The sequence below is a fragment of the Halichoerus grypus genome, chromosome 2 (genome assembly GCF_964656455.1).
Source record: "Halichoerus grypus chromosome 2, mHalGry1.hap1.1, whole genome shotgun sequence".
In the NCBI taxonomy this organism is placed as follows: domain Eukaryota; kingdom Metazoa; phylum Chordata; class Mammalia; order Carnivora; family Phocidae; genus Halichoerus; species Halichoerus grypus.
Genome location: NC_135713.1, coordinates 99,898,737 through 99,919,541, shown reverse-complemented (window position 1 = coordinate 99,919,541; position 20,805 = coordinate 99,898,737). Strand labels below are relative to the sequence as shown.

General features: G+C 40.9%; 1 protein-coding gene across 4 annotated transcripts in view; it reads left to right on the top strand.

Annotated features, from left to right (window-relative positions):
• Positions 1 to 17,345, top strand: part of OCLN (occludin) — a 53,321-nt gene extending 35,976 nt beyond the window's left edge. For 2 of the 4 annotated variants that reach the window (XM_078067222.1, XM_078067223.1), the window contains exons 5-9: positions 2,232 to 2,377; positions 9,345 to 9,605; positions 12,067 to 12,238; positions 13,231 to 13,272; positions 14,827 to 17,345. In XM_078067222.1, coding sequence (XP_077923348.1) covers positions 2,232 to 2,377; positions 9,345 to 9,605; positions 12,067 to 12,238; positions 13,231 to 13,272; positions 14,827 to 14,928 — 723 coding nt within the window. In that variant the 3' untranslated portion in view covers positions 14,929 to 17,345. The remainder of the gene's footprint in view (positions 1 to 2,231; positions 2,378 to 9,344; positions 9,606 to 12,066; positions 12,239 to 13,230; positions 13,273 to 14,826) is intronic. The other 2 variants (XM_036072103.2, XM_078067224.1) reach the window with 2 other exon arrangements.
• Positions 17,346 to 20,805: the final 3,460 nt, after the last annotated feature.

The window sequence follows — 20,805 nt, the reverse complement described above, 5'->3', positions numbered from 1 at the left end:
CTGTCGGCCATCTGTTTGTCTTCTTGGGAGAAAAAGTCTATCAGGTCCTCTGCCCATTTTATTTTTTATTTTTATTTTTTTTTAAAGATTTTATTTATTTGACAGAGACACAGTGAGAGAGGGAACACAAGCAAGGGGAGTGGGAGAGGGAGAAGCAGGCTCCCCAATAAGCAAGCAGCCCGATGTGGGGCTCGATCCCAGGACCCTGGGATCATGACCTGAGCTGAAGGCAGACGCTTAACGACTGAGCCACCCAGGTGCCCCCCCTCTGCCCGTTTTAATCAGATTATTTGGTTTTCATTGATGCTGAGTTCATGTATTTTTGGATATTAATCCCTTATTGGATGTATCATTTGCAGATATCTTCTCCCATTCAGTTTGTTGCCTTTTTGTTTTGTTGATTGTTTCCTTTGCTATGCAAAAGTTTTTTATTTTGGGGTAGTCCCAGTAGTTTATTTTTGCTTTTGTTTGCCTTGCCTCAGGAGACATAACTAGAAAAACGTTTCTACAGCTGATGCCAAAGACATTATTGCCTGTGTTTTCTTCTAGGCGTTCTATGGTTTCAGGTCTCACAGTTAGGTCTTTAGGCCGTTTTGAGTTTATTTTTGTGTATGGTGTAAGAAAGTGATCCAGTTTCATTCTTTGGCATATTGCTGTCCAGTTTTTCCAGCCCCATTTGTTGAAGAGATTGTCTTTTCCCGGTTGTATATTCTTGCCTCCTTTGTTGTAGATTGACCGTGTTAAGTGTGGGTTTATTTCTGCGCGCTCTATTCGGTTCCATTGATCTATGTGCCTAATTTTTGTGCCAGTGCCATACTGTTTTGAATACTTGAGCTTTTTAGTGTATCTTGCAATCTGGGGTTGTGATACCTCCAGTTTTGTTCTTTCTCAAGATTGTTTTGGCTATTTGGAGTCTGTGCCTTCATACAAATTTCAGTATTATTCTAGTTCTGTGAACAGTTCTGTTGGTATTTTGATAGGGATTGCATTACATCTGTAGATTGCTTTGGGTAGTATGGACATTAACAATACTGGTTCTTCCAGGCCATGAGCATGAAACATCCTTCCATTTGTGTGTCATCTTCAGTTTCTTTCATCAGTTTTTTATGGTTTCATGTGTCTGTTGGCCATCTGTTTGTCTTCTTTGGAAAAATGTCTATCAGGTCCTCTGCCCATTTTAAATGAGATTATTTGTTTTTTTCTGATACTGAGTTCATGTGTTAAGAACAGAGCCATTGAGAATGTATGTTAAGGGAGAATGAACAAATCTCTTATTAAAGAACTATAGCAGAAGTTAGTTTGAGCTTCTTAATTTCTTCTGTGGTTTTAACATTCCATATTTAGTGTGGATGGGTTAAGAGGAACCAGTGTCTTTTGTCCTAGATTAGTTGTTTTCCAAGTGTGGTGCCCAGACAGCAGCATAAGTATTACCTTAGAACTTGTTAGAAATGAAAATTCTTGGGGCACCTGGGTGACTCAGTTGGTTAAGCATCTTCCTTCGGCTCAGGTCGTGATTCCAGGATCCTGGGATTGAGCCCCATGTCAACCTCCCTACTCAGTGGGGACCCTGTTTCTCCCTCTCCCTGTCTCTCTGCCACTCCCTCTCTTTGTGCTGTCTCGTGCTCTCTGTCAAATAAATAAAATCTTAAAAAGAAAGGGGGGGGGCGCCTGGGTGGCTCAGTCGTTAAGCATCTGCCTTTGGCTTAGGTCATGATCCCAGGGTCCTGGGATTGAGCCCCGCATCGGGCTCCCTGCTCCACGGGAAGCCTGCTTCTCCCTCTCCCTCTGCCTGCCACTCCCCCTGCTTGTTCTCTCTCTTGCTCTCTTTCTCTGTCAAATAAATAAAATCTTAAAAAAAAAAAAGAGAGAGAAATGAAAATTCTTGCCCGAACCCAGACCCAGCCTAGATAAAATGAGATTAGTCCTTGTATATGGGATAGAGCAATGGATAATCATTCTGCCTGGTCACATCAGGATGAGAGTCAGGTAATTGGGATTTTTTTTCCCCTTCTTTGTAATTCTGGACTTGTTAAATTAACAACGGTATCATTTGTGTGTTGGTAGGAATACTGATTTGATTGTTAACACTAACAATAACAAGGCAGGTTAAAAATATTTAATGAGCCCAGTAAGTATTAGGTAATTTTATATGTGATATTTTTCTTCCATTTCTTTCCCCTTTAAATTACAGGCTCAGTAATAACTGTGTCTCCTTGGGGCTTTTTCTTTAGGTTAAAAACGTGTCTGCAGGCACACAAGACATGCCTTCCCCACCTTCTGACTATGTGGAGAGAGTGGACAGTCCCATGGCCTACTCTTCCAATGGTAAAGTGAATGACAAGCGGTCGTATCCAGAGTTTTCCTATAAGTCAACACCGTAAGTAGCATCTTCCTCCTTCAGATAGAATGAGTCTTAAAAATGAACATTTGCGTATGTTGAAAATCAGTTCCTGTTGTACCATTTGCTTTAAAATAAATAAATTTAACAGTTTCCCAAAGCTAGAGACTGATCTTTTGCATTGTTGATGGAGGCTTGGAAGAGGAGAAGGGTGGGACTGTGAGCTGGTAGGATCTTTTCCCCCTTCTAAGCTGAAAGTGCTTTTTTTCTCTTGCTGGTTTAATGGAGAAAGGGTAAATTGATATTTTTGGCTCTAAAAAAGTGGTTCTCTTCCCTGTTGCTGGTTTTGAAGTTGAGGTAAGAGTGAAGGATGTTACTGATACAAAGCAGGGCTGTCTCTCCTTGCCTATAACTGCTAGATTTCATTAATGGAAGGGGATGATTGCTGGTTGATCCACTCCCTAGCCACATACATTTTTATTGACTGAGAAGACTTTGTTTGAAATCAGGAATTCTGCGATCTCACTTGCTGTGGGAGACCCTTCATGTTGCTGGGGGATGGCTGTGAAACTGATAAAGCCTGTATGTGTATATTTACAAGTAGTGTAAATAACCTCACAGTGAGCTTCTGGCCTAGAGTAGGTGCCATTATGGTTATTGAAATGGTATCCCCATTATGGTTTTAATTTACCCTAAAGGCTATTTCTAATTCAACCTAATGACTAGTGAGGGAAGGGTATTAGAAATACTGTTATGGACTGGATATAATTTTTGCCTAAGGATGATAAATTACTCTTCTTTTTTTTTTATTTTTATTTTTTAAAGATTTTATTTATTTATTTGACAGAGAGATAGCGAGAGCAGGAACACAAGCAGGGGGACTGGGAGAGGGAGAAGCAGGCTTCCCACTGAGCAGAGAGCCTGATGTGGGGCTCGATCCCAGGACCCTGAGATCATGACCTGAGCCAAAGGCAGATGCTTAACAACTGAGCCACTCAGGTGCCCCTTCTTCTTCTTTTTTTTTTTTTTTTAAGATTCTGTTTTTAAGTAATCTCTACACACACCGTGGGGCTGAAGCTCAAAACCTTTGAGATCAAGAGTTGCATGTTCCAGCGACTGAGCCAGGCAGCCACCCTCTCTTGTTATGTATAATTCTAGAACTCCAAATTCCTTTGTAGACTAAATAATAAAAAATAAACATTCCCTTTAACTACTTTGATTGTTTTAAGTTAAAGGTGTATCTGCTGGAAAACTTTGTGTTGCTTCAAAGTTTTATCTCCAACTTCCTCCTTCACCCCCCACCCCTCCCATTTAGTGGTCCAATTTATTTATTTATTTTTTTAAAGATTTTATTTATTTATTTGACAGAGATCACAAGTAGACAGACAGGCAGGCAGAGGGAGAGGGAGAAGCAGGCTCCCTGCTGAGCACAGAGCCCGATGTGGGGCTCCATCCCAGGACTCTGGGATCATGACCTGAGCCGAAGGCAGATGCTTAACCATCTGAGCCACCCAGGCGTCCCTTAGTGGTCCAATTTAGATAGAAATCCCTCCTGAGTAGTTTGGGCACCTGGAACCCCTTAAGATGACACCAGCAGCTAAGCTAATCATGGAATCAGTTTGAGACAATAGATTTTATTATTACCCTGGGATGGAATTTGGAAACAGATGGCAGTTTGCCTTACCCTCAATATATATTTTGTTTTGGTCTTCAGAATTGACTTTGTTGTTGGTTTCAGTTGTGAATGATTTGGAGGAAGAGTGTTTTCTCTGTTCTCCTTCTGTTTGGATTTTGACAAAAATCCAAAGCACTTGAGGCTGTTAGGGGCAGAGGTGTACAAAGTAGAGACACAGTCTTAAAGCTATGATTTGCATGACTTCCGTGCATACATAGTAAATATTTATAATGCATCTTGTGACCAGCTGTGCCTCTGAATTAATTATAAAGCCTGAATGGTCACATGGCATTCCACATGCTGTCTCTTTTCATGAAAACCAAGATATTTTCACAAAATCATTTGGAACAATTTAAAAATCTTAGTTATTCTTGAGTAAGCCAGTACATTTGTAATGTAAAATTTAAAAGGGACAGAGTGATAGCTTTTGTCCCCAGCTACCTAGTTCCTATTCCTAGAGGCAGCTAGTGTTACCACTTTCTTTTTTTTCTTTTTTTTTTTTAAGTAGGCTTCACGCCCAGCGTGGAGCCAGGTGCGGGGCTTGAATTCACAACCCTGAGATCAAAACCTGAGCTGAGATCAAGAGTCAGACACTTAACCAACTGAGCCACCCAGGCACCCCACCAATTTGTCTTATATAACCTTCCAGAAATTATTTTTAAATAAATATGCCGGCCAAAATGTACATTAGTTATATCTTCCTTTAAAAAAAATAGCAGGGTGCCTGGGTGGCTCAGTGGCTTAAACGGCTGCCTTCGGCTCAGGTCATGATCCTGGAGTCCCTGGGTGGAGTCTGCTTCTCCCTCTGACCCTCCCCCCTCTCATGTGCTCGCTCTCTGTCAGATCATTCTCTCACTACCAAATAAATAAATAAAATCTTTAAAAAAGAAGGGGCACCTGGGTGGCTCAGACGGTTAAGCGTCCACCTTCGGCTCAGGTCATGATCCCAGGGTCTTGGGATCGAGTCCCGCATCAGGCTACCTGCTAGGTGGGGAGCCTGCTTCTCCCTCTGCCTCTGCCTCTCTCTCTCTTTCTCTCTGACTTTCATGAATAATAAACAAACAAACAAACAAAAAAAACAAAAAAACAAACAAACAAAAAGAATAGCATATTAAGGGGCACCTGGGTGGCTCAGTCAGTTAAGTGTCTAACTTTGGCTCAGGTCATGATCTTGGGGTACTAGGATCAAGCCCCGTGTTGGGCTCCGTGCTCAGCGGGGAGCCTGCTTCTCCCTCTCCCTCTGCCCCCCACTCGTGCTCCCTCGCTCTCCTCTCTCTCTCTCAAATAAATAAAAATAAATCTTTTTAAAAATACTAGCATATTAAATGCATTATTAGCATATGTCTTGGAGATTGTGCGTATCGGTATACAAAGAGTTTACTGATATCTTTTATAGCTGCATAATACTCCACCAGATGGATATACTATAATTTGTTAATCCCATATTGATGCACACTTTTCCCCAGTGTTTTGTTATTACAGATCTCTGCAGTGTATAAACTTGTAAGCTAGAGGAAAAATACTAAAAGCAGGAGTGCTGAGCTGAAAGAAATTTCCTATTTCATTTTGATATTTATACTCAAATTGTAGTCCCTAGGGGGTGTACCAATTTATATTCCCAGCCTAAACCCTAGAACTTTTTTGAAGGTCTGGGAAATGAAAATGTGATGCTTAGTTTCAAAATCCAGAAGAAGGGGAGGAGGGGGATGGTACTAAGGGATGTGATGGGGCATTATCTCCTGATTTGTATGCACTAATGCTGGAAGGAACTTGCAGCCTCTGGGGAATAATAGAAATTTCCAGGTGTTGCCCATGGCAGGGTACTGTGTGCCCTGGAAGATTCAGAGCACATTCACTTGGATGGGGTAGAGATGCACATTAAGTCATAGGCTGTCTCTCCTCAGGCTTTCATGAAGGTGCTTAGTAGCCCACAAGCGCCTCTCCTTGCTATCATAGTCAACAGACAAGGAATTAGAACGGGAACATTGTGTCTGAGATCCATCGTAAGGGTGAGGTACCTCAACACTTAAGATTTTTCGTCCCCAAAGCATAACACACATTCAATAGAGTCCTAATCTTGAGCATACAGTTTGATGATTTTTCACACGTGTGAACACTGAGGTAACTACCACCACAGCAGCCGAGAGACACATCAAGCACTCCAAAAGGTCCTCGTGTGCCCTTTCTTCATTGATATCCCCATCCCCCCATCCACAATTTTGATGCCTATAACTACTTATTAGTTGAGTTTATTATTGAAGTTCTCTTATAAAGTGGAGTTATATGGTAATTACAGTTGCATCTGTCACTTTGTGCTCATCATAATGTCCTATATCTTAGAATTTCAAGGCAATTAGAATTCATACTGGGTTAGGAGATAGCAGAATTTAATTGAAAATGGTTGCTTCTCCACCTTTTCTAATTAAATTTAGGAGATACCCCCTATTAGGTACATTCCGTTCTATCTTGTCCAAATCCAGGGTGAATTCATCTTTATAAGTCAAGAAAGATGAATGTTGACATGTCACAGAGCTTTCCAGGCAGGCCGACACCCTAGAGTGCCAATGAACCTTTGTATGGTAGCAGTAAAGAGGCTAGTAGGATAATCTGTTACGACTATATACGAGTTGGCAGCAGCTCTTTCTGCCCACCGGTCCTGTCCCCGTGTTTTAATAAACCACTGTTAAAAAATAAAAAAAGGACTATATACGAGTTGTAGGAATTCACTGGTCCGCATTAGACCAAGGGATGGTCTCACTTCAGGAATGGCATGAGCCAGGAACTCAGAAGAAAGATACTAGGACTCCCGTTGCTATGTGGGCTCTATTGTCAGTACAGCTTCTGTGAAAGCAGGATGGCCCTCCACATTTTCCGGCTGCATTGACCTTCCAGCACAGGATTTGGAAAATGGAATGTTCTTTCCCAAAGCTGACATATAAAATATATTGAAAGATTCCTGATTGGCCCTTTTTGGATCATTGTCATTCCTAAGGCTAGGGAGATAGGGTTCTCTGACTGACAAGGCTTAGATATGCCCCCCAATAATAGTGACAGTTCTGAAATACCATGTAGGGGCGCCTGGGTGGCTCAGTCGGTTAAGCATCTGACTTTGGCTCAGGTCATGATCTCAGGGTCTAGGGATCGAGTCCTGCATCGGGCTCTCTGCTTTGTGGGGAGCCTGCTTCTCCCTCTCCTTCTCTGTCCCCTCTGTCTCTCAAATAAATAAATAAATTCTTTGGAAAAAAAATTAAAAATAAAAAAATAAAATACCATGTACATAATAGACATTGTTCTGATAATCAGGACACTGATGTTGATCATGCCTTGTTTCTTTTCCCTCATGGATACTGGATGTCATCAGAAAAGAGGGTGAATGTTTTCAATTCAGGAATTCTCTTGAACACCTGCCATGTACACAGTAGTTGGCTAGGTGCCCTGGGAATACCAAGTCCTTGTTCTCATGGAGGTGGCAATCTACCAGGGGCAGAAGACAGGCACAGTAGCTACACTGAGAGTTGGGGGGAGGTAGGAGCACCAAAGGCATGTAAGGGAGGGTGTGTAAAGAAAACATGAATAGAAAAGAAAGAATACACAAGGGTGAACTTCGGGACCTGAAGACTGAGTTGGAACCAGGGGAAGCATACAGCTGTTGCCTCTTCAGGGTCATGCAGATTATGACTTAATGGAATTTGTATCTAAAAGTAGGTTCAAAGATTATTGACAGGACACATATTCCCTAAGTCTTAAATTTATATACACATGGAGCATTTTGTGTTTAGGTTTTATGCTGTATCGAGTATGTTACCCTTAGTGTTTCAAAGTATGTAGTAGAGTGGGAAGTGGAAAACTTCCAAAGTAAAGATTTAATTTTTTTTAAGATTTTATTTATTTATTTATGAGAGAGAGGGAGAGAGAGCACAAGCAGGGGGAAGGGGCAAATGGAGAGGGAGAAGCAGGCTCCCCGCTGAGCAGGGAGCCTGACCAAGTGAAGATTTATAATATCAGTATCTAATATAATTATGGGAGGAGGCCTGTTTTTAATGTTTTAGGTTTTGTTTTTTTTTCTAATTTCTTTTGCTGTTTAGCTTCCTTCTTCAATAGCTCCTATTCCCTCAAATACACCTACTGCATTCCCAAAGCGAGAAGCAGAATACCTGGCAATTTTGGCAGAGTGTCTAGGAACTTGTTACTCATTGACTCATGGAGAAAGTCACATTTTCCCTCCTTTAGATGTAGAAATAACAGCACACAAAGCCACGGTAACCTGAATACATTCAGAAAGAAGGCATGAATCCCACTTACCACCGCCAACTATGCACACACATCCCAAAGCTTTAGGCTTCTATAAGACATTAGTAAGTGTGATAGAAATCTGAAGACTTGGACAACAATGAGAAGCAAGCAGTTCTGGATCACCTAGAAAATAGACAAAGGTCAAGACATAGACATAGCTCAAGATTATAGTTTCTGTAAATTGAAAGCAATGAGAAAACAAAAACTTCAGACATTTTTAATAGTTGATTTGAATAGCAAGGCTGAGGTGAGAAAGTCCCTGGCGTGTTCTTTGTCTTCCTTTCAGTGCTCTTCTTGCCCGTTAGCTCTGCTACTAGGGAGAGTTTAGTTCTGCATCGCTGTTACTCACAAGTACTTAACAGTTGCCACAGCTCTTGCTATTTTATTCCACGTTTGGCTTCATTTTCATGCTTGTGGCAGAAACATATGCAGTTAAAGATCTGATGCAATATTAAATTATTGCATTAGGAAAATAAGTCTAATGGTAGTCCTTCCATGCCGTTCAGTCTACATGGCTATAGGAGTCACATAGCAGTTGTTTAAATTTTGAGTATTTTAGTTTTCCAAGATTGTATCTTGAAAAGAAAATTGATGCATAGGAGTCTAAAATTAGTATTAAAAATGCTTACCTCTGAGAGTCCGCTTCCGATGGTAGACAGATACATGCATTTCTCTTCAGCACTCCGCATTCCATGAAACTGGAAGAACCTGTAGAAAAGAATCCTGAGTTGTTATTTTCCTGACGGCCTTTTGTGGAGTAAGTCCCTGGCACAGGTCCGGTGAACACCTCTTCCAGATCAGCCTGGGCTTCCCAAAGTGCAGTCTTAGGTCCGTCTCACTTAGAAGGTCTTACAAACGGGCTCCCCTTACATCGGAACCTTACAGCCACTTGGTGTGTTCCGGAGGGTCTGAGCTGGTGCTCACCTGCACGCAGGGGCCTGGGGATCTGCCTCGTGTCGAGTAGGTGAACTGCTTGCGTGAACGCACGTAGGTCGGAGGTCTCTTCGTGCGAGCTGTTGCTGCCCTCTGTGCTGACAGGGCGCTCCTGGCCTCGCGATCCCCGAACGCTGACTGCTCTTTTGTCAGGGTGCCCGAAGTGGTGCAGGAGCTGCCGGTGACCTCAGCTGCGGCTGACCTCAGGCAGCCTCACTACAGCAGTGGCAGGAACTTCGAGACGCCTTCCAGAAAGGCCCCCACGAGAGGCAGGGCGGGCAAGGCCAAGCGGGAGCAGGACCACTACGAGACAGACTACACAACTGGTGGCGAGTCGTGCGACGAGCTGGAGGATGACTGGATCAGGTAGTGGGGGGCCTCGTATGCACGGGATCTGATTGCTAGCCTGGGCCGGCCGGCCTGGGGACTGCTTGACTGCTCTGCTGGGGCGGGGTGGCGCGGTTTCATTCTTTGACAACCAGGACTGGAGATATTTTTTTGTTAGGTTTTTTTCCCCTGAGTACTCTTTGGTAATAAAGATGGACGGGGAGGGGATATGCTTGGCTGTGACTGTGTCCTAAAAACATGTTGAGCATCTTCCACAGGGTGACCGATGAACTTCACCAGTGCTCTTGCACCAGTAGTCACCCAAGAACGGTCTTCCAAACAAATAAAACGTCAGTATAGAGGAACTCCGGTTACTGATTATAGAATTCCCACACCAGTGCTATGGCTTTCTTTGGCATTCACTTTTAAGGTTTCATGATAAGACCAGAGATTCTTTTAAAAGTTTAATCCAGAGGACTTTGGCAAACAGTTATATAAACAATTAAGTTAACAATTCAGTGTTCTGGCCAAGGTTGTGGTTAAGTTCCTGGGTGTTGGTGGTTGAGTTACAGTTCATCATTAGCAACTGTACTCATGTGTGATGTGTAGCCCTTTGATGCCCAGGTATTCTGAGAAATGGGACACAAATCAGAAACATTTGTGGTGTGAATGGTGGTTCATCAAAACATTGCTTCTCAGGGGGTAAGGAGGTGATGAGTGGTATAGTATAGTTTGAAATCTCACTGGGGATTCTCATACCTCACCTTCCCCTCTCTCCACAGGAGTTCTTGGCCAGGGATGCCTGAGTAGCTCAGTAGGTTAAACCTCCAACTCTTGGTTTTGGCTCAGGTCATGAGATCGAGCCACATGTGGGGCTCCCCACTCAGTGGGGAGTCTGCTTTGAGATTCTCTCCCTTTCTCCCTCCCCCACACGCTTACTTGCTCTCTCTCTCTCAAATAAACAAATCTTCAGAAAAAGAAGTTCTTGGCCAAGTTCAGCCATCTAGCTATAAAATACTTTTTTAGGGGCGCCTGGGTGGCTCAGTCGTTGAGTGTCTGCCTTCAGCTCAGGTCATGATCCCAGGGTCCTGGGATCGAGTCCCACATGGGGCTCCCTGCTCAGCGGGAAGCCTGCTTCTCCCTCTCCCACTCTCCCTGCTTGTGTTCCCTCTCTTGCTGTCTCTCTCTCTGTTAAAAAATAAATAAAAAATCTTAAAAAAAAAAAAGTACCTTTTTAACTTGAATCATGGAAGATTTAAATGAAAACTTTTAAGAAACCTGAATTCTTACTTCTTTCGAGCAAATCATTTAATTTCTCCCCTTTGTAAAAATGAAGATGTTAGGCCAATTTAGATATAAAAATTGAAATTCCATTTGCTGTGAAGTTCCTTAGTTCTGTGAAACAGTTCGGAGTATTTCCTCAGTGGATCATTAGTTAATAGCATCACGGTGATATGTAAAGAATAGCTAGTATATTGAGAGATACAAGTGATACAGAATTTCAGGGTTATTTTCAGTTTAGTGCATTGCCACATTATTTGTGCGATGAGCATGTATTTTTGTACATGTACATTAAAGTCTACTTTTATAATCAAAGGACTTAAGCTATTTCTGCTTAGGAAAACAAGATCAATCAGTTGAAAAAACAATCTAAAAACTGTAGTTGGTAGCAGTAAACAACCAGCTGCCGGTCAGCCGCTCTGCCGCTGTAACGATGACAACATACTGTGTTCCAGAATTCCAGTTCTAAGACTTTAAACATAAATATTCTATTATCATGTGGTGGTGTATATTTAGAATAAATGAGTTCGTATGACTTGAACCTTAAATTTCATAAATGATTTTTAATTTTATTTCTAAAAATTATATAAGCATAGTATTTTATTTTTAAAGCTGTATGTATTTGAGAGAGACACAGGGCATGCATGACCTCGGGGAGGGGTAGAGTGAGAGCGAGAGTGGGAATCTCAAGCTGACTCCCCACGGAGCATGGAGCTGACGCAGGGCTTGATCCCAGGACCCTGAGGTCATGACCTGAGCAGAAACCAAGAGTCAGCCACTCAACTGACTGAGCCACCCAGGCACTGCCCGCCCCGCCCCCCCGCATAGTATTTTTAAAAGCATAAGCAGTGATGTATAATGTATAATCATTCTTTTTTTTTTTGAGAGAGAGAGAGAGTGCGAGCAGTGGGGCGGGGCAGAGGGAACGGGAGAGAATCTTAAGCAGCCGCCATGTTGAGCCTGGAGCCTGAAGAGGCTAGATCTCATGACCCCAAGATCATGACCTAAGCCAAAATCAGGAGTCGGATGCCCCAGGCACCCTTAACGTATAATCTTCTTAAGAGAACTTATTTGCATCCCACCTTCCTCTTTCCATAAGCAACAAAAGAAAACAGGAGATTGTCATTCTTCACATCCCACCAGCTTCATTATCTTTGATGAAGAAACACTGGATTTTATGTCTGTTAGAGTCATAAGTAGTCATTTTCTCAATTTTTAGGGAATATCCACCTATCACTTCAGATCAACAAAGACAACTCTACAAGAGAAATTTTGACACTGGCCTGCAGGAATACAAGAGCTTACAAGCAGAACTTGATGAGGTCAATAAAGAACTCTCTCGTCTGGATAAAGAATTGGATGACTATAGAGAAGAAAGTGAAGAGTACATGGTAAGTTCAAACCTGATAATTATATATTATATATGATGTTATTCTAATCTATGAAGATCTAGTATCCTTTCTGTTAATGCTGATTCAGATTTTGCTAGCAATTCTCAAATTGATTTCATTGAAAAATAACTGAAATCCAGTCTTGGATGAAAGTCTTTCCAAATTGAAGAGTGTACTAGTATAGTTAAGAAGTACAAAACAATAGCTATGTACATATATCCCTTCCTATTTAAAAAAAAAAAAAAAAACTATTACTTTTTCTATTTATAAACACAGTTCATTCTTTCTGTAAAATACTAACATTACAGAATCGGGTACAGAAAAATAAACTGCCTTAGTTGTTAAAATATCCCCTTCATGCAAAAGTGCACCTAGACACACACCATCTTTGATAAGAAGTTATCTTATGTTTTATGACAGTATCGACTCATGGATATCTATTTTATACTTCGGGTTATAATCCAATACTAATTTATTGCTCAAATTATTTTATATATGTATAATATATAATATGTTAACATATATTTAATAATATATATATCACAAATACATATATTACTGTGTGTATATGTAAATATATTTACCATATAGATATACATATGCATATACATATATATTTAAGTTAGTTACTAGGGAGCTCAGACCAGTTTCATAATGGGCTGTAACCAGATGAGAGCTATGCTTTACAGAAGATCTCTGGTGTCAGCAAGGCACATGGACCAGCATGGGGACAGATGAGAGGCAGCAAAACAGATAGTTACCTGTCGTGTGAATGGAACGTGAGGAATAAGTCCTAGATTTCTCTTTACTGGCTTCCTTCAGGCCCTTTTGCTGACTGTAATAGTTGTACGAACCTAAAAACTTCATTATTTTAATTTCCTATATTTTTGGCATTGTTGTCAGTTTTAGCTCCAAAATAGAACATCAAGAATGTTATTTTTGAGAGAGAAAATGTCCCACTAAACATATTCTATTGTGTTTCTCATTAATAGGCTGCTGCTGATGAGTACAATAGACTGAAGCAAGTTAAGGGAGTAAGTATCCCAGATTGTAAGATTCTTTCAGGAAGAAGTTTTCTATTATGTGTTTTTGTTTTTTTTTTTTTAAAGATTTTATTTATTTATTTGAGAGAGAGAATGAGAGAGAAAGAGAGCATGAGAAGGGGGGAGGGTCAAAGGGAGAAGCCGACTCCCTCCTGAGCAGGGAGCCCAATGCGGGACTCGATCCTGGGACTCCAGGATCATGACCTGAGCCGAAGGCAGATGCTTAACCAACTGAGCCACCCAGGCACCCCTTGTTGTAGAGATTTCTTAAAAAATTTTAAAAAATTAAAAAAAGTAAAGAAAAATAGTATATAGTAAAATTCTCATTTATCCATTTCTTCTTTCCCAAGTCAACCAATATCACCAGTTTTTGTTTTACTGATTTTTTTTAAAGGTTTTATTTTGAGGGGGTGCCTGGGTGGCTCAGTCGGTTAAGTGTCTCCCTTCAGCTCAGGTCATGATCCCGGGGTCCTGGGATTGAGTCCCGCGTTGGGCTCCTTGCTCACAGGGAGTCAGCTTCTCCCTCTGCCTCTGCTTGTTGCTCACCCTGCTTGTCTCTCTCTCTCCCTCTCTCTCTCTCTGTCAAGATGGTTAAGTGTCTGCCTTTGGCTCAGGTCATGATCTCTAGGTCCTGGGATCGAGCCCTGTGTCAGCAGGGAACCTGCTTCCCCCTCTGCCTCTCCCCCTGCTGGTGCGCTCTCTTTCTCTCTCTCAAATAAACAAATCTTAAAAAAAAAAAAAGATTTTATTTTTAAGTTGTCTCTTCACTCAGCATGTTGCTTGAACCCACAGTCCAAGAGTCACATGCTCTACCAACTGAGCTGGCCAAGCACCCCTGTTTACTGATTTTTTAGATGATCTGTTAGCAAAAGGCCAGTAAGTGTTTTGGGTCACTTTACAAACCACTAGAAATTAGCATATGCTTTGTAAAACTCAGGTTAGAAGGTATGATTGAGCAAAAAGAATCAGCTGCCTATATGATCAGAGAAACTGCCAGATGCCTATATCATCACCCCCAACAATTTTTTTTTTTTAAAGATTTTATTTATTTATTTGAGAGAGAAAGAATGAGAGACAGACAGCATGAGAGGGAGGAGGATTGGAGGGAGAAGCAGACTCCCTGCCGAGCAGGGAGCCCCATGTGGGACTCGATTCCGGGACTCCAGGATCATGACCTGAGCCGAAGGCAGTCGCTTAACCAATTGAGCCACCCAGGCGCCCCCAACCCCCAACAATTTTGACTAATATTCTGCGTTTTTTTTTTAAGATTTTATTTATTTATTTGACAGAGAGAGCACAAGCAGGGGGTGTGGCAGGCAGAGGGAGAGTGAGAAGCAGACTCCCCGCTGAGCAGGGAGCCCAATGTGGGGCTTGATCCCAGGACTCTGGGATCATGACCTGAGCCAAAGGCAGATACTTAACCGACTGAGCCACCCAGGTGCCCCTATTCTACGTTTTTTTAAATTTACCTCTGCTTTCCTAGCAGCTAACACAACTTGTTTTTATTTTGTTAAATTTACCTGATTTATTTTTTTTCCTTTTTAGTCTGCAGATTACAAAAATAAGAGGAATTATTGCAAACAGTTGAAGAGCAAATTGTCACACATCAAGAAGATGGTCGGAGATTATGATAGACAGAAAACATAGAAGGTCTGCCACACGGTTTGAGAGATTAAGAAGTATTTGACATCTCTGCAATGTTATCAAGAGGCAAAATGACTTTGGATTTTAACCCAGGAGGCCAAATCTTTGTGATCATTACAAAGTTTTGGTAGCTTTAATTCATCAGTATTGAAGCATTTTATAAATAGCTTTTGATAATCAACTGGGCTGAACACTCCAATTAAGGGTTCTGTGCTTTAAAATTCATCTATTGTATTAAGGACTGACTGACTACAGGTTGAGGTTTTTAAAGCTTGAAGGAACGTCCCACGGTGACCTGTGCTGTGAACTTGCACAGTCTTTTCTTAAAACGTAAGTGAGCTCATTAGTTCCCATAGGTGATCTCATCCATTCCTCCCAGAACTCTGCCTTCAGAACTGTTATTTATAACCAGTCCTTCTCAGGTAAGGAAACTCGGTCCCTGCAGTGAAGTCTCTGAAGGGAAAGTGCCTGTTTCCTGGCTTGCAGTTTTTGTTCAGTCTGTTTTGTGACTTGAGTCCATGAATAAAGCCCCTGGCCTTTTGTATGTTAGCTAATAACTATGGCTAGTGCATTCTACCAACCTCCCTATTGATTTTTTTTTCTGTGTATCGTGGTGTTAAAAGAGCTTTTTATTGTTTTATGAAATTATCCAGAGAATAAAGATCATGTAAAAATAACAAATTGTGAAACTTAAAGATTGTAAATATATATTTACCTTTTAAGAATCAAAATTTAAACCTCCTAGTTAGAATTCTGTTGTGTATTCTAAAATACTTTGTAATCTTTTATGGTTTACATGCATTGTTTTGTTTTCTTTTTTTTAAACTAGGCTTTTTCATTATATCAGAGTATCTGATGACGTTGCTAATTCAGTTGTGACTTGAATTGTATCTTAATGTTCAAGTTCTGTATATACTTTCTAAGCTATTAAGCCTGGTGTTGTCTTTCTTTCATATAGTTGTTTGACATCATTAGTGCTATTAAGTTTGGAGTTTTATCTGTTAATGTTTTAAACTATTTTGGGTGCTGTGCTGATTACTAAATTTCCCAGTCTTTTGGCTATCAGAAGGCTGATTTGTCTGGAAACAGAGGGCAATCCCACAAAACATCAAATTATTTCAGATGGTGCCCTCGGTTCATCACTTTTTTGTAACTTAAATTTTTATTAGTAAATGAAATTAGCTGATAGTGGGCATATAGCTAGCCCAGTTGATTGTGATTATCCCCTCAGTTTAGAACTATTTTTGTGAAAATTTTTGAAGAATAATCTTTAAATAATCATTAGTATACCATTCAGACACTTAAGTATGTAATTCTTTATATACAAGTCTGAATCATTTTCCAAAGATACATCTTAAGATAATGTTTCTATTATAACATTGATTCATTTCTTCAAATTGAAGAAATTCTTAATTTTCCATGTGCTGTACATACTACAAAAGGTAAGAGTTCATAGTTTTCATACCTTTTGGTTTCACACCAAATGGTGAAGACTCTTGAGCAACTTAACTCATTTTTATGTATGCTAAAATTTAAATTTCTTTGTTCTTGGAAGTCAGTGTACTTAGATTATGAAGATGGCAAGGATGCCAGGGTTCTGACAAAACAAAACTATACAGCTGAACGAACAAAATCAAATAGCATGAATTTCCATTGTAAAATTGTGTCAGAAAATTGGACTTAAAAATAAAATACAAGAAAATAATTTCTCAAATGTGGTACTTAAAGACCACTTGGGATTAACCAGCTGGATGTAACTAAAGAACCACTTAGGCCGATTTCTAGTTTGGAAAACAAGACGTTTAGATTAGATGTTGGAGGTCTCATCCATCTCTGACCTGAGATTCTTACGTCTGCAGTCTGCCTTCTATTTTAAACGATTGTTCCAGAAATTCTGTTGTGAAAGCATGTGGTCCTGCTGATGAAGGTTAACTGCACACAGGGATGCCTTTACATAGGTGCTTCTGTATTCACAGTAGATAAGATCAATATTTTAATTTCTCTTTATTTTGAAAAATTTAAAGAAAAATAGAAAACTATAAACACATATCCATCTGCCAGAAAGAACAGGTGTTAGTTTTGTCATATATGCTTGTATTTTTTGAAATAAATTGAAGCCTATTGGTATTTATAGTAAAAGTTACATTGTATACACACATATATGAAATTATCATTTAATCCTTGTAACATTCCATTGACATGTAATCATTTCTCATTCTCATTTAACAGGTAAGAAAACTGATGATGTGGTAGATTAACTGGTCCACTGTCAAAGACAGTAGCAAGTGATTAAATAGGATTGGAATCTTGGTCTGTTGGAATATTAGGTTCTGGGCTCCCATTCTAGGTTGACTGTCACTAAATTCATGGGTAAGATGGGATTACTGTGTCTGGTGTTAATAAAATATATTTTTAGTGCATTTTAAGTACTTTTAATTGACGTAAAATGCTTCGTATGAAATATCGGAAGTATCTGTAAAGACCTGAATAGGTGTGCGTGTGTAAAGAAGGGTACGAGCAGGAGAAGAGTTCTCCAGTCATGGCTCTGGGGACTTTGAGTTGAGGCTGTAAGAGTCCCTCACACAGAGACATGCTCCCTGCTTCATCACTGTGATAGAAGTATCTCCTCTGGACATCTCTGAAAGCTCAGCTGGAGGAATCAGGATTCAGACCCCGTCTCCTGGCAGCTTGTGGTTCTACATTAACTGTGTAACTTCTGTGGAAGGACAAATGACTTAGATGGACGGCTGTGTCATCCCTCCTCCTGCATTTCATACTGTTCACATGTCTTTTAATGGGAACAGTTTTCACAAAGAAAAATGCCCAAGTAACTTGGGTAGTTTATTTATTTATTTATTTTATTTTATGTTTTTTTGTCAGAGAGAGCACAAGCAGGGGGAGTGGCAGGCAGAGCAGGTAGAGGGAGAAGCAGGCTCTCTGCCAAGCAAGGAGCCCAATGGGACTCGATCCCAGGACCCTGGGATCATGACCTGAGCTGAAGGCAGATGCTTAATCGACTGAGCCATCCAGGCGTCCCTAACTTGGGTAGTTTTTAGAAAACACTGTTAAGTTAAAATAATACCACTTTGCAGTTTGAGAAAAGCATGGAAACATAATTGATTTTGTTGGGGGGGACTGCAACCCAATGTAGGCGTCCCCCAAGATTTCTAGTTGCTGTCACAGGACCCTCTCGCTCTTCCCTGCTTGTGTCGTCCTATTCTTGCTTTTCCTGCAGCAATTACTTGCTTTGTGACCTTGGACAAATTACTTAGCCTTCCTGCCCCTCAGTTTGCTTATTTGTGTAAGAACTGTGTGTACCTGATCTCATAGTTGTTATGAAGGTAGTTAATGTAGGACTTAGAACAACAGTCCTTGTCAGAATGTAATAAACATGGCCAGTTAAACCAATTTCCCAAAGCTGGAAGGTGAGACTTGAAACAAGTTTTTAAAAAACAAATTGTGTTTTAAGAGTGTATGTATCATCCCAATCCTTACTGGTCTGTGCTGGGTGCAGCGTTAGGGTATGAGTTCTTTTGAATTTTAGATAACTGCATTAGGCTTGGCACTGTGACTTAATAGATGATGAACAAGTGCTATAACATGTCAAAATAAGGATTATTCTATTCTGTTAAAAGCAGTTGTGGAGGTTTTTAATGAGTCTCTGTGTGAGAAAGTATCTTTACAGATACTTCCATCAAGTTCACCTCTCCCAGTCTCCAAAGTTGTGCATGCTGAATTTCAGCGTAATAACACTGGCTGAGCTCTTCATAAATTCATTAGCCCTGGGGACTGTATTCAGCTACCCATGGGCAAAGATCAGACTGTTCCATTCTTCATAGCTGTCCCTTAGTTTCACTAGTTGAAACATAAGGCTAGGTTAGATCCATTTCTTCTCCCAATTTGTATACATTTAGAATGTTGTGTCAGCCACAGTTATGGCAAGGGATTACCATGGATTTATGCACGTTTTGTTTTGCCTTGGTACAACTCCTAGTTAAGATCTATGACTAAAATATATACAGAGGAGAGTAAATTTCACAGTTGTGAGTTTGAATGATCCAGCCTCCTCTCCACAAATATACTTTACTAGGGACTCCTGTCCTTTTTTTTTTTTTTCTTTCATTCAAAAGAAAAGCCTTCCCTAGAGGTACCTGGCTGGCTCAGTCGGTTGAACATGGGACCTTGATCTCAGGGTCATGAGTTTAAGCCCCACATTGGGTGTGGAGCATGCATAAAATAAAAATTAAAAAATTTTTAATTAGGGCGCCTGGGTGACTCAGTTGGTTAAGCGACTGCCTTCGGCTCAGGTCATGATCCTGGAGTCCTTGGATCGAGTCCCGCATCGGGCTCCCTGCTCGGCAGGGAGCCTGCTTCTCCCTCTGACCCTCCCACCTCTCATGTGCTCTCTCTCTCTCATTCTCTCTGTCTCAAATAAAAAAAAAAAATTTTAATTAAAAAAAAGGTCTTCCCAGACTGATGGATAGTGAACATATGCAAGATACATGCTTGGGGCTTGGGGTTGTGGCCAGTTGTCCCATAGGAATGCATCCTGTCTTGGAACATGATGGCCAACCAGAATGGAGGAAAAGAAAAAGGAAAAAGTGGAGTTTGTGAAGGAAGGGAGGATAGAGGGAAAGTAGGAAGGGCAAGGAAAAGAGTGTGAGTCCTGTGAAGAGTTAAAGATGTGGGGGAGGCAAAAACGAAAGATGACTGGCACTGGGAAAGAATCAGCAATGCCGAATTCTCTCCTTTTTAAAGACAACACTGAAAATAATAAGGCCTTTGTCCTCTGGGGGGAAATAAAAGCTGGTAATGGAGTTGCCACTATGTTGTGTGTAAGTGAAGGTATCGTTTGTGACTTGCTTGTTGGTCACCCAGCTAGTGTGGCAGAGCCTGGTTTTAAATACAGGTCTTTCCAGTATCATGCAGCATGGCTTGTGTTTATGTTTTTGAGGGGGCAGAACACAAGGGAAGATGTTGGTACCAACAAAGCAATATAGGCAGCAGAGGGGGGGAGCGTATGGTGATGGGGAAATAAAGAAGCTTCAGTTCCTGCAGTTCCTTCCCACTGTTCCTCTCGTGGATGTAAGCTTTTTCTGATGCTCTGGCTGGACCTTGCATCTCCATTTCTCAAGTGTGGGAAATGCTTAATGTCGTCTAAAAAAAAAAAAGTCAACCTCCAAGTAGGTTAGTAAATGCATTATTTGTTGTCTTACTGAGGACTATCGCCCACGAAACAGTATTTCAGATAGCTCAGAACTGCTCTGAAACTTAGCTTCACAGGGGGTTATATACGCAAAAGCGGGAAGCGGTAGATGTGCTTGCAAGCAGTTCTCTATGATTATGTGTCACAAGGTACAATCAGTTCCGTTGTAAAAATTCAGCTTCACTGATTTACACATAGACGTGTGAAAAACGCTTGGGTCATCTTAATACATTGTGTTTCTATCATATTTGTTAAAAAATATTGCCTGCAGACCTCTGCCTAACTGGTTTCCACTTCTTGTTTTTGGTTTCCGCTTGAGGTCACCTCAGACAGTCACAGAAGGCTGACATCTTTAGCCTATTTTAAGGCACTGCAGTTTTCATGCACACTACTATTTCCATATGTATTAGCAGGCATCTCAAGCATCTCAAACTTGTCCAAAACTGAACAGATCTTATCACCCCCCATTCTCTCAGAAATTGCAACTCTAACCTTTCAGTTGCTCAGCTGAAAACTTTTGGGTCATTGGATCTTTTTTCCTAACACACATCTGGTCTATCGACAAGATCTAGAATCCAACCCTTCTCACTAGCTGCACTGCCATACTATCCTCGACCAAACCACTATCATTCCTCCAAAGTTACTAAAATGTTCAGAGCCCGCGGCCGATTTCA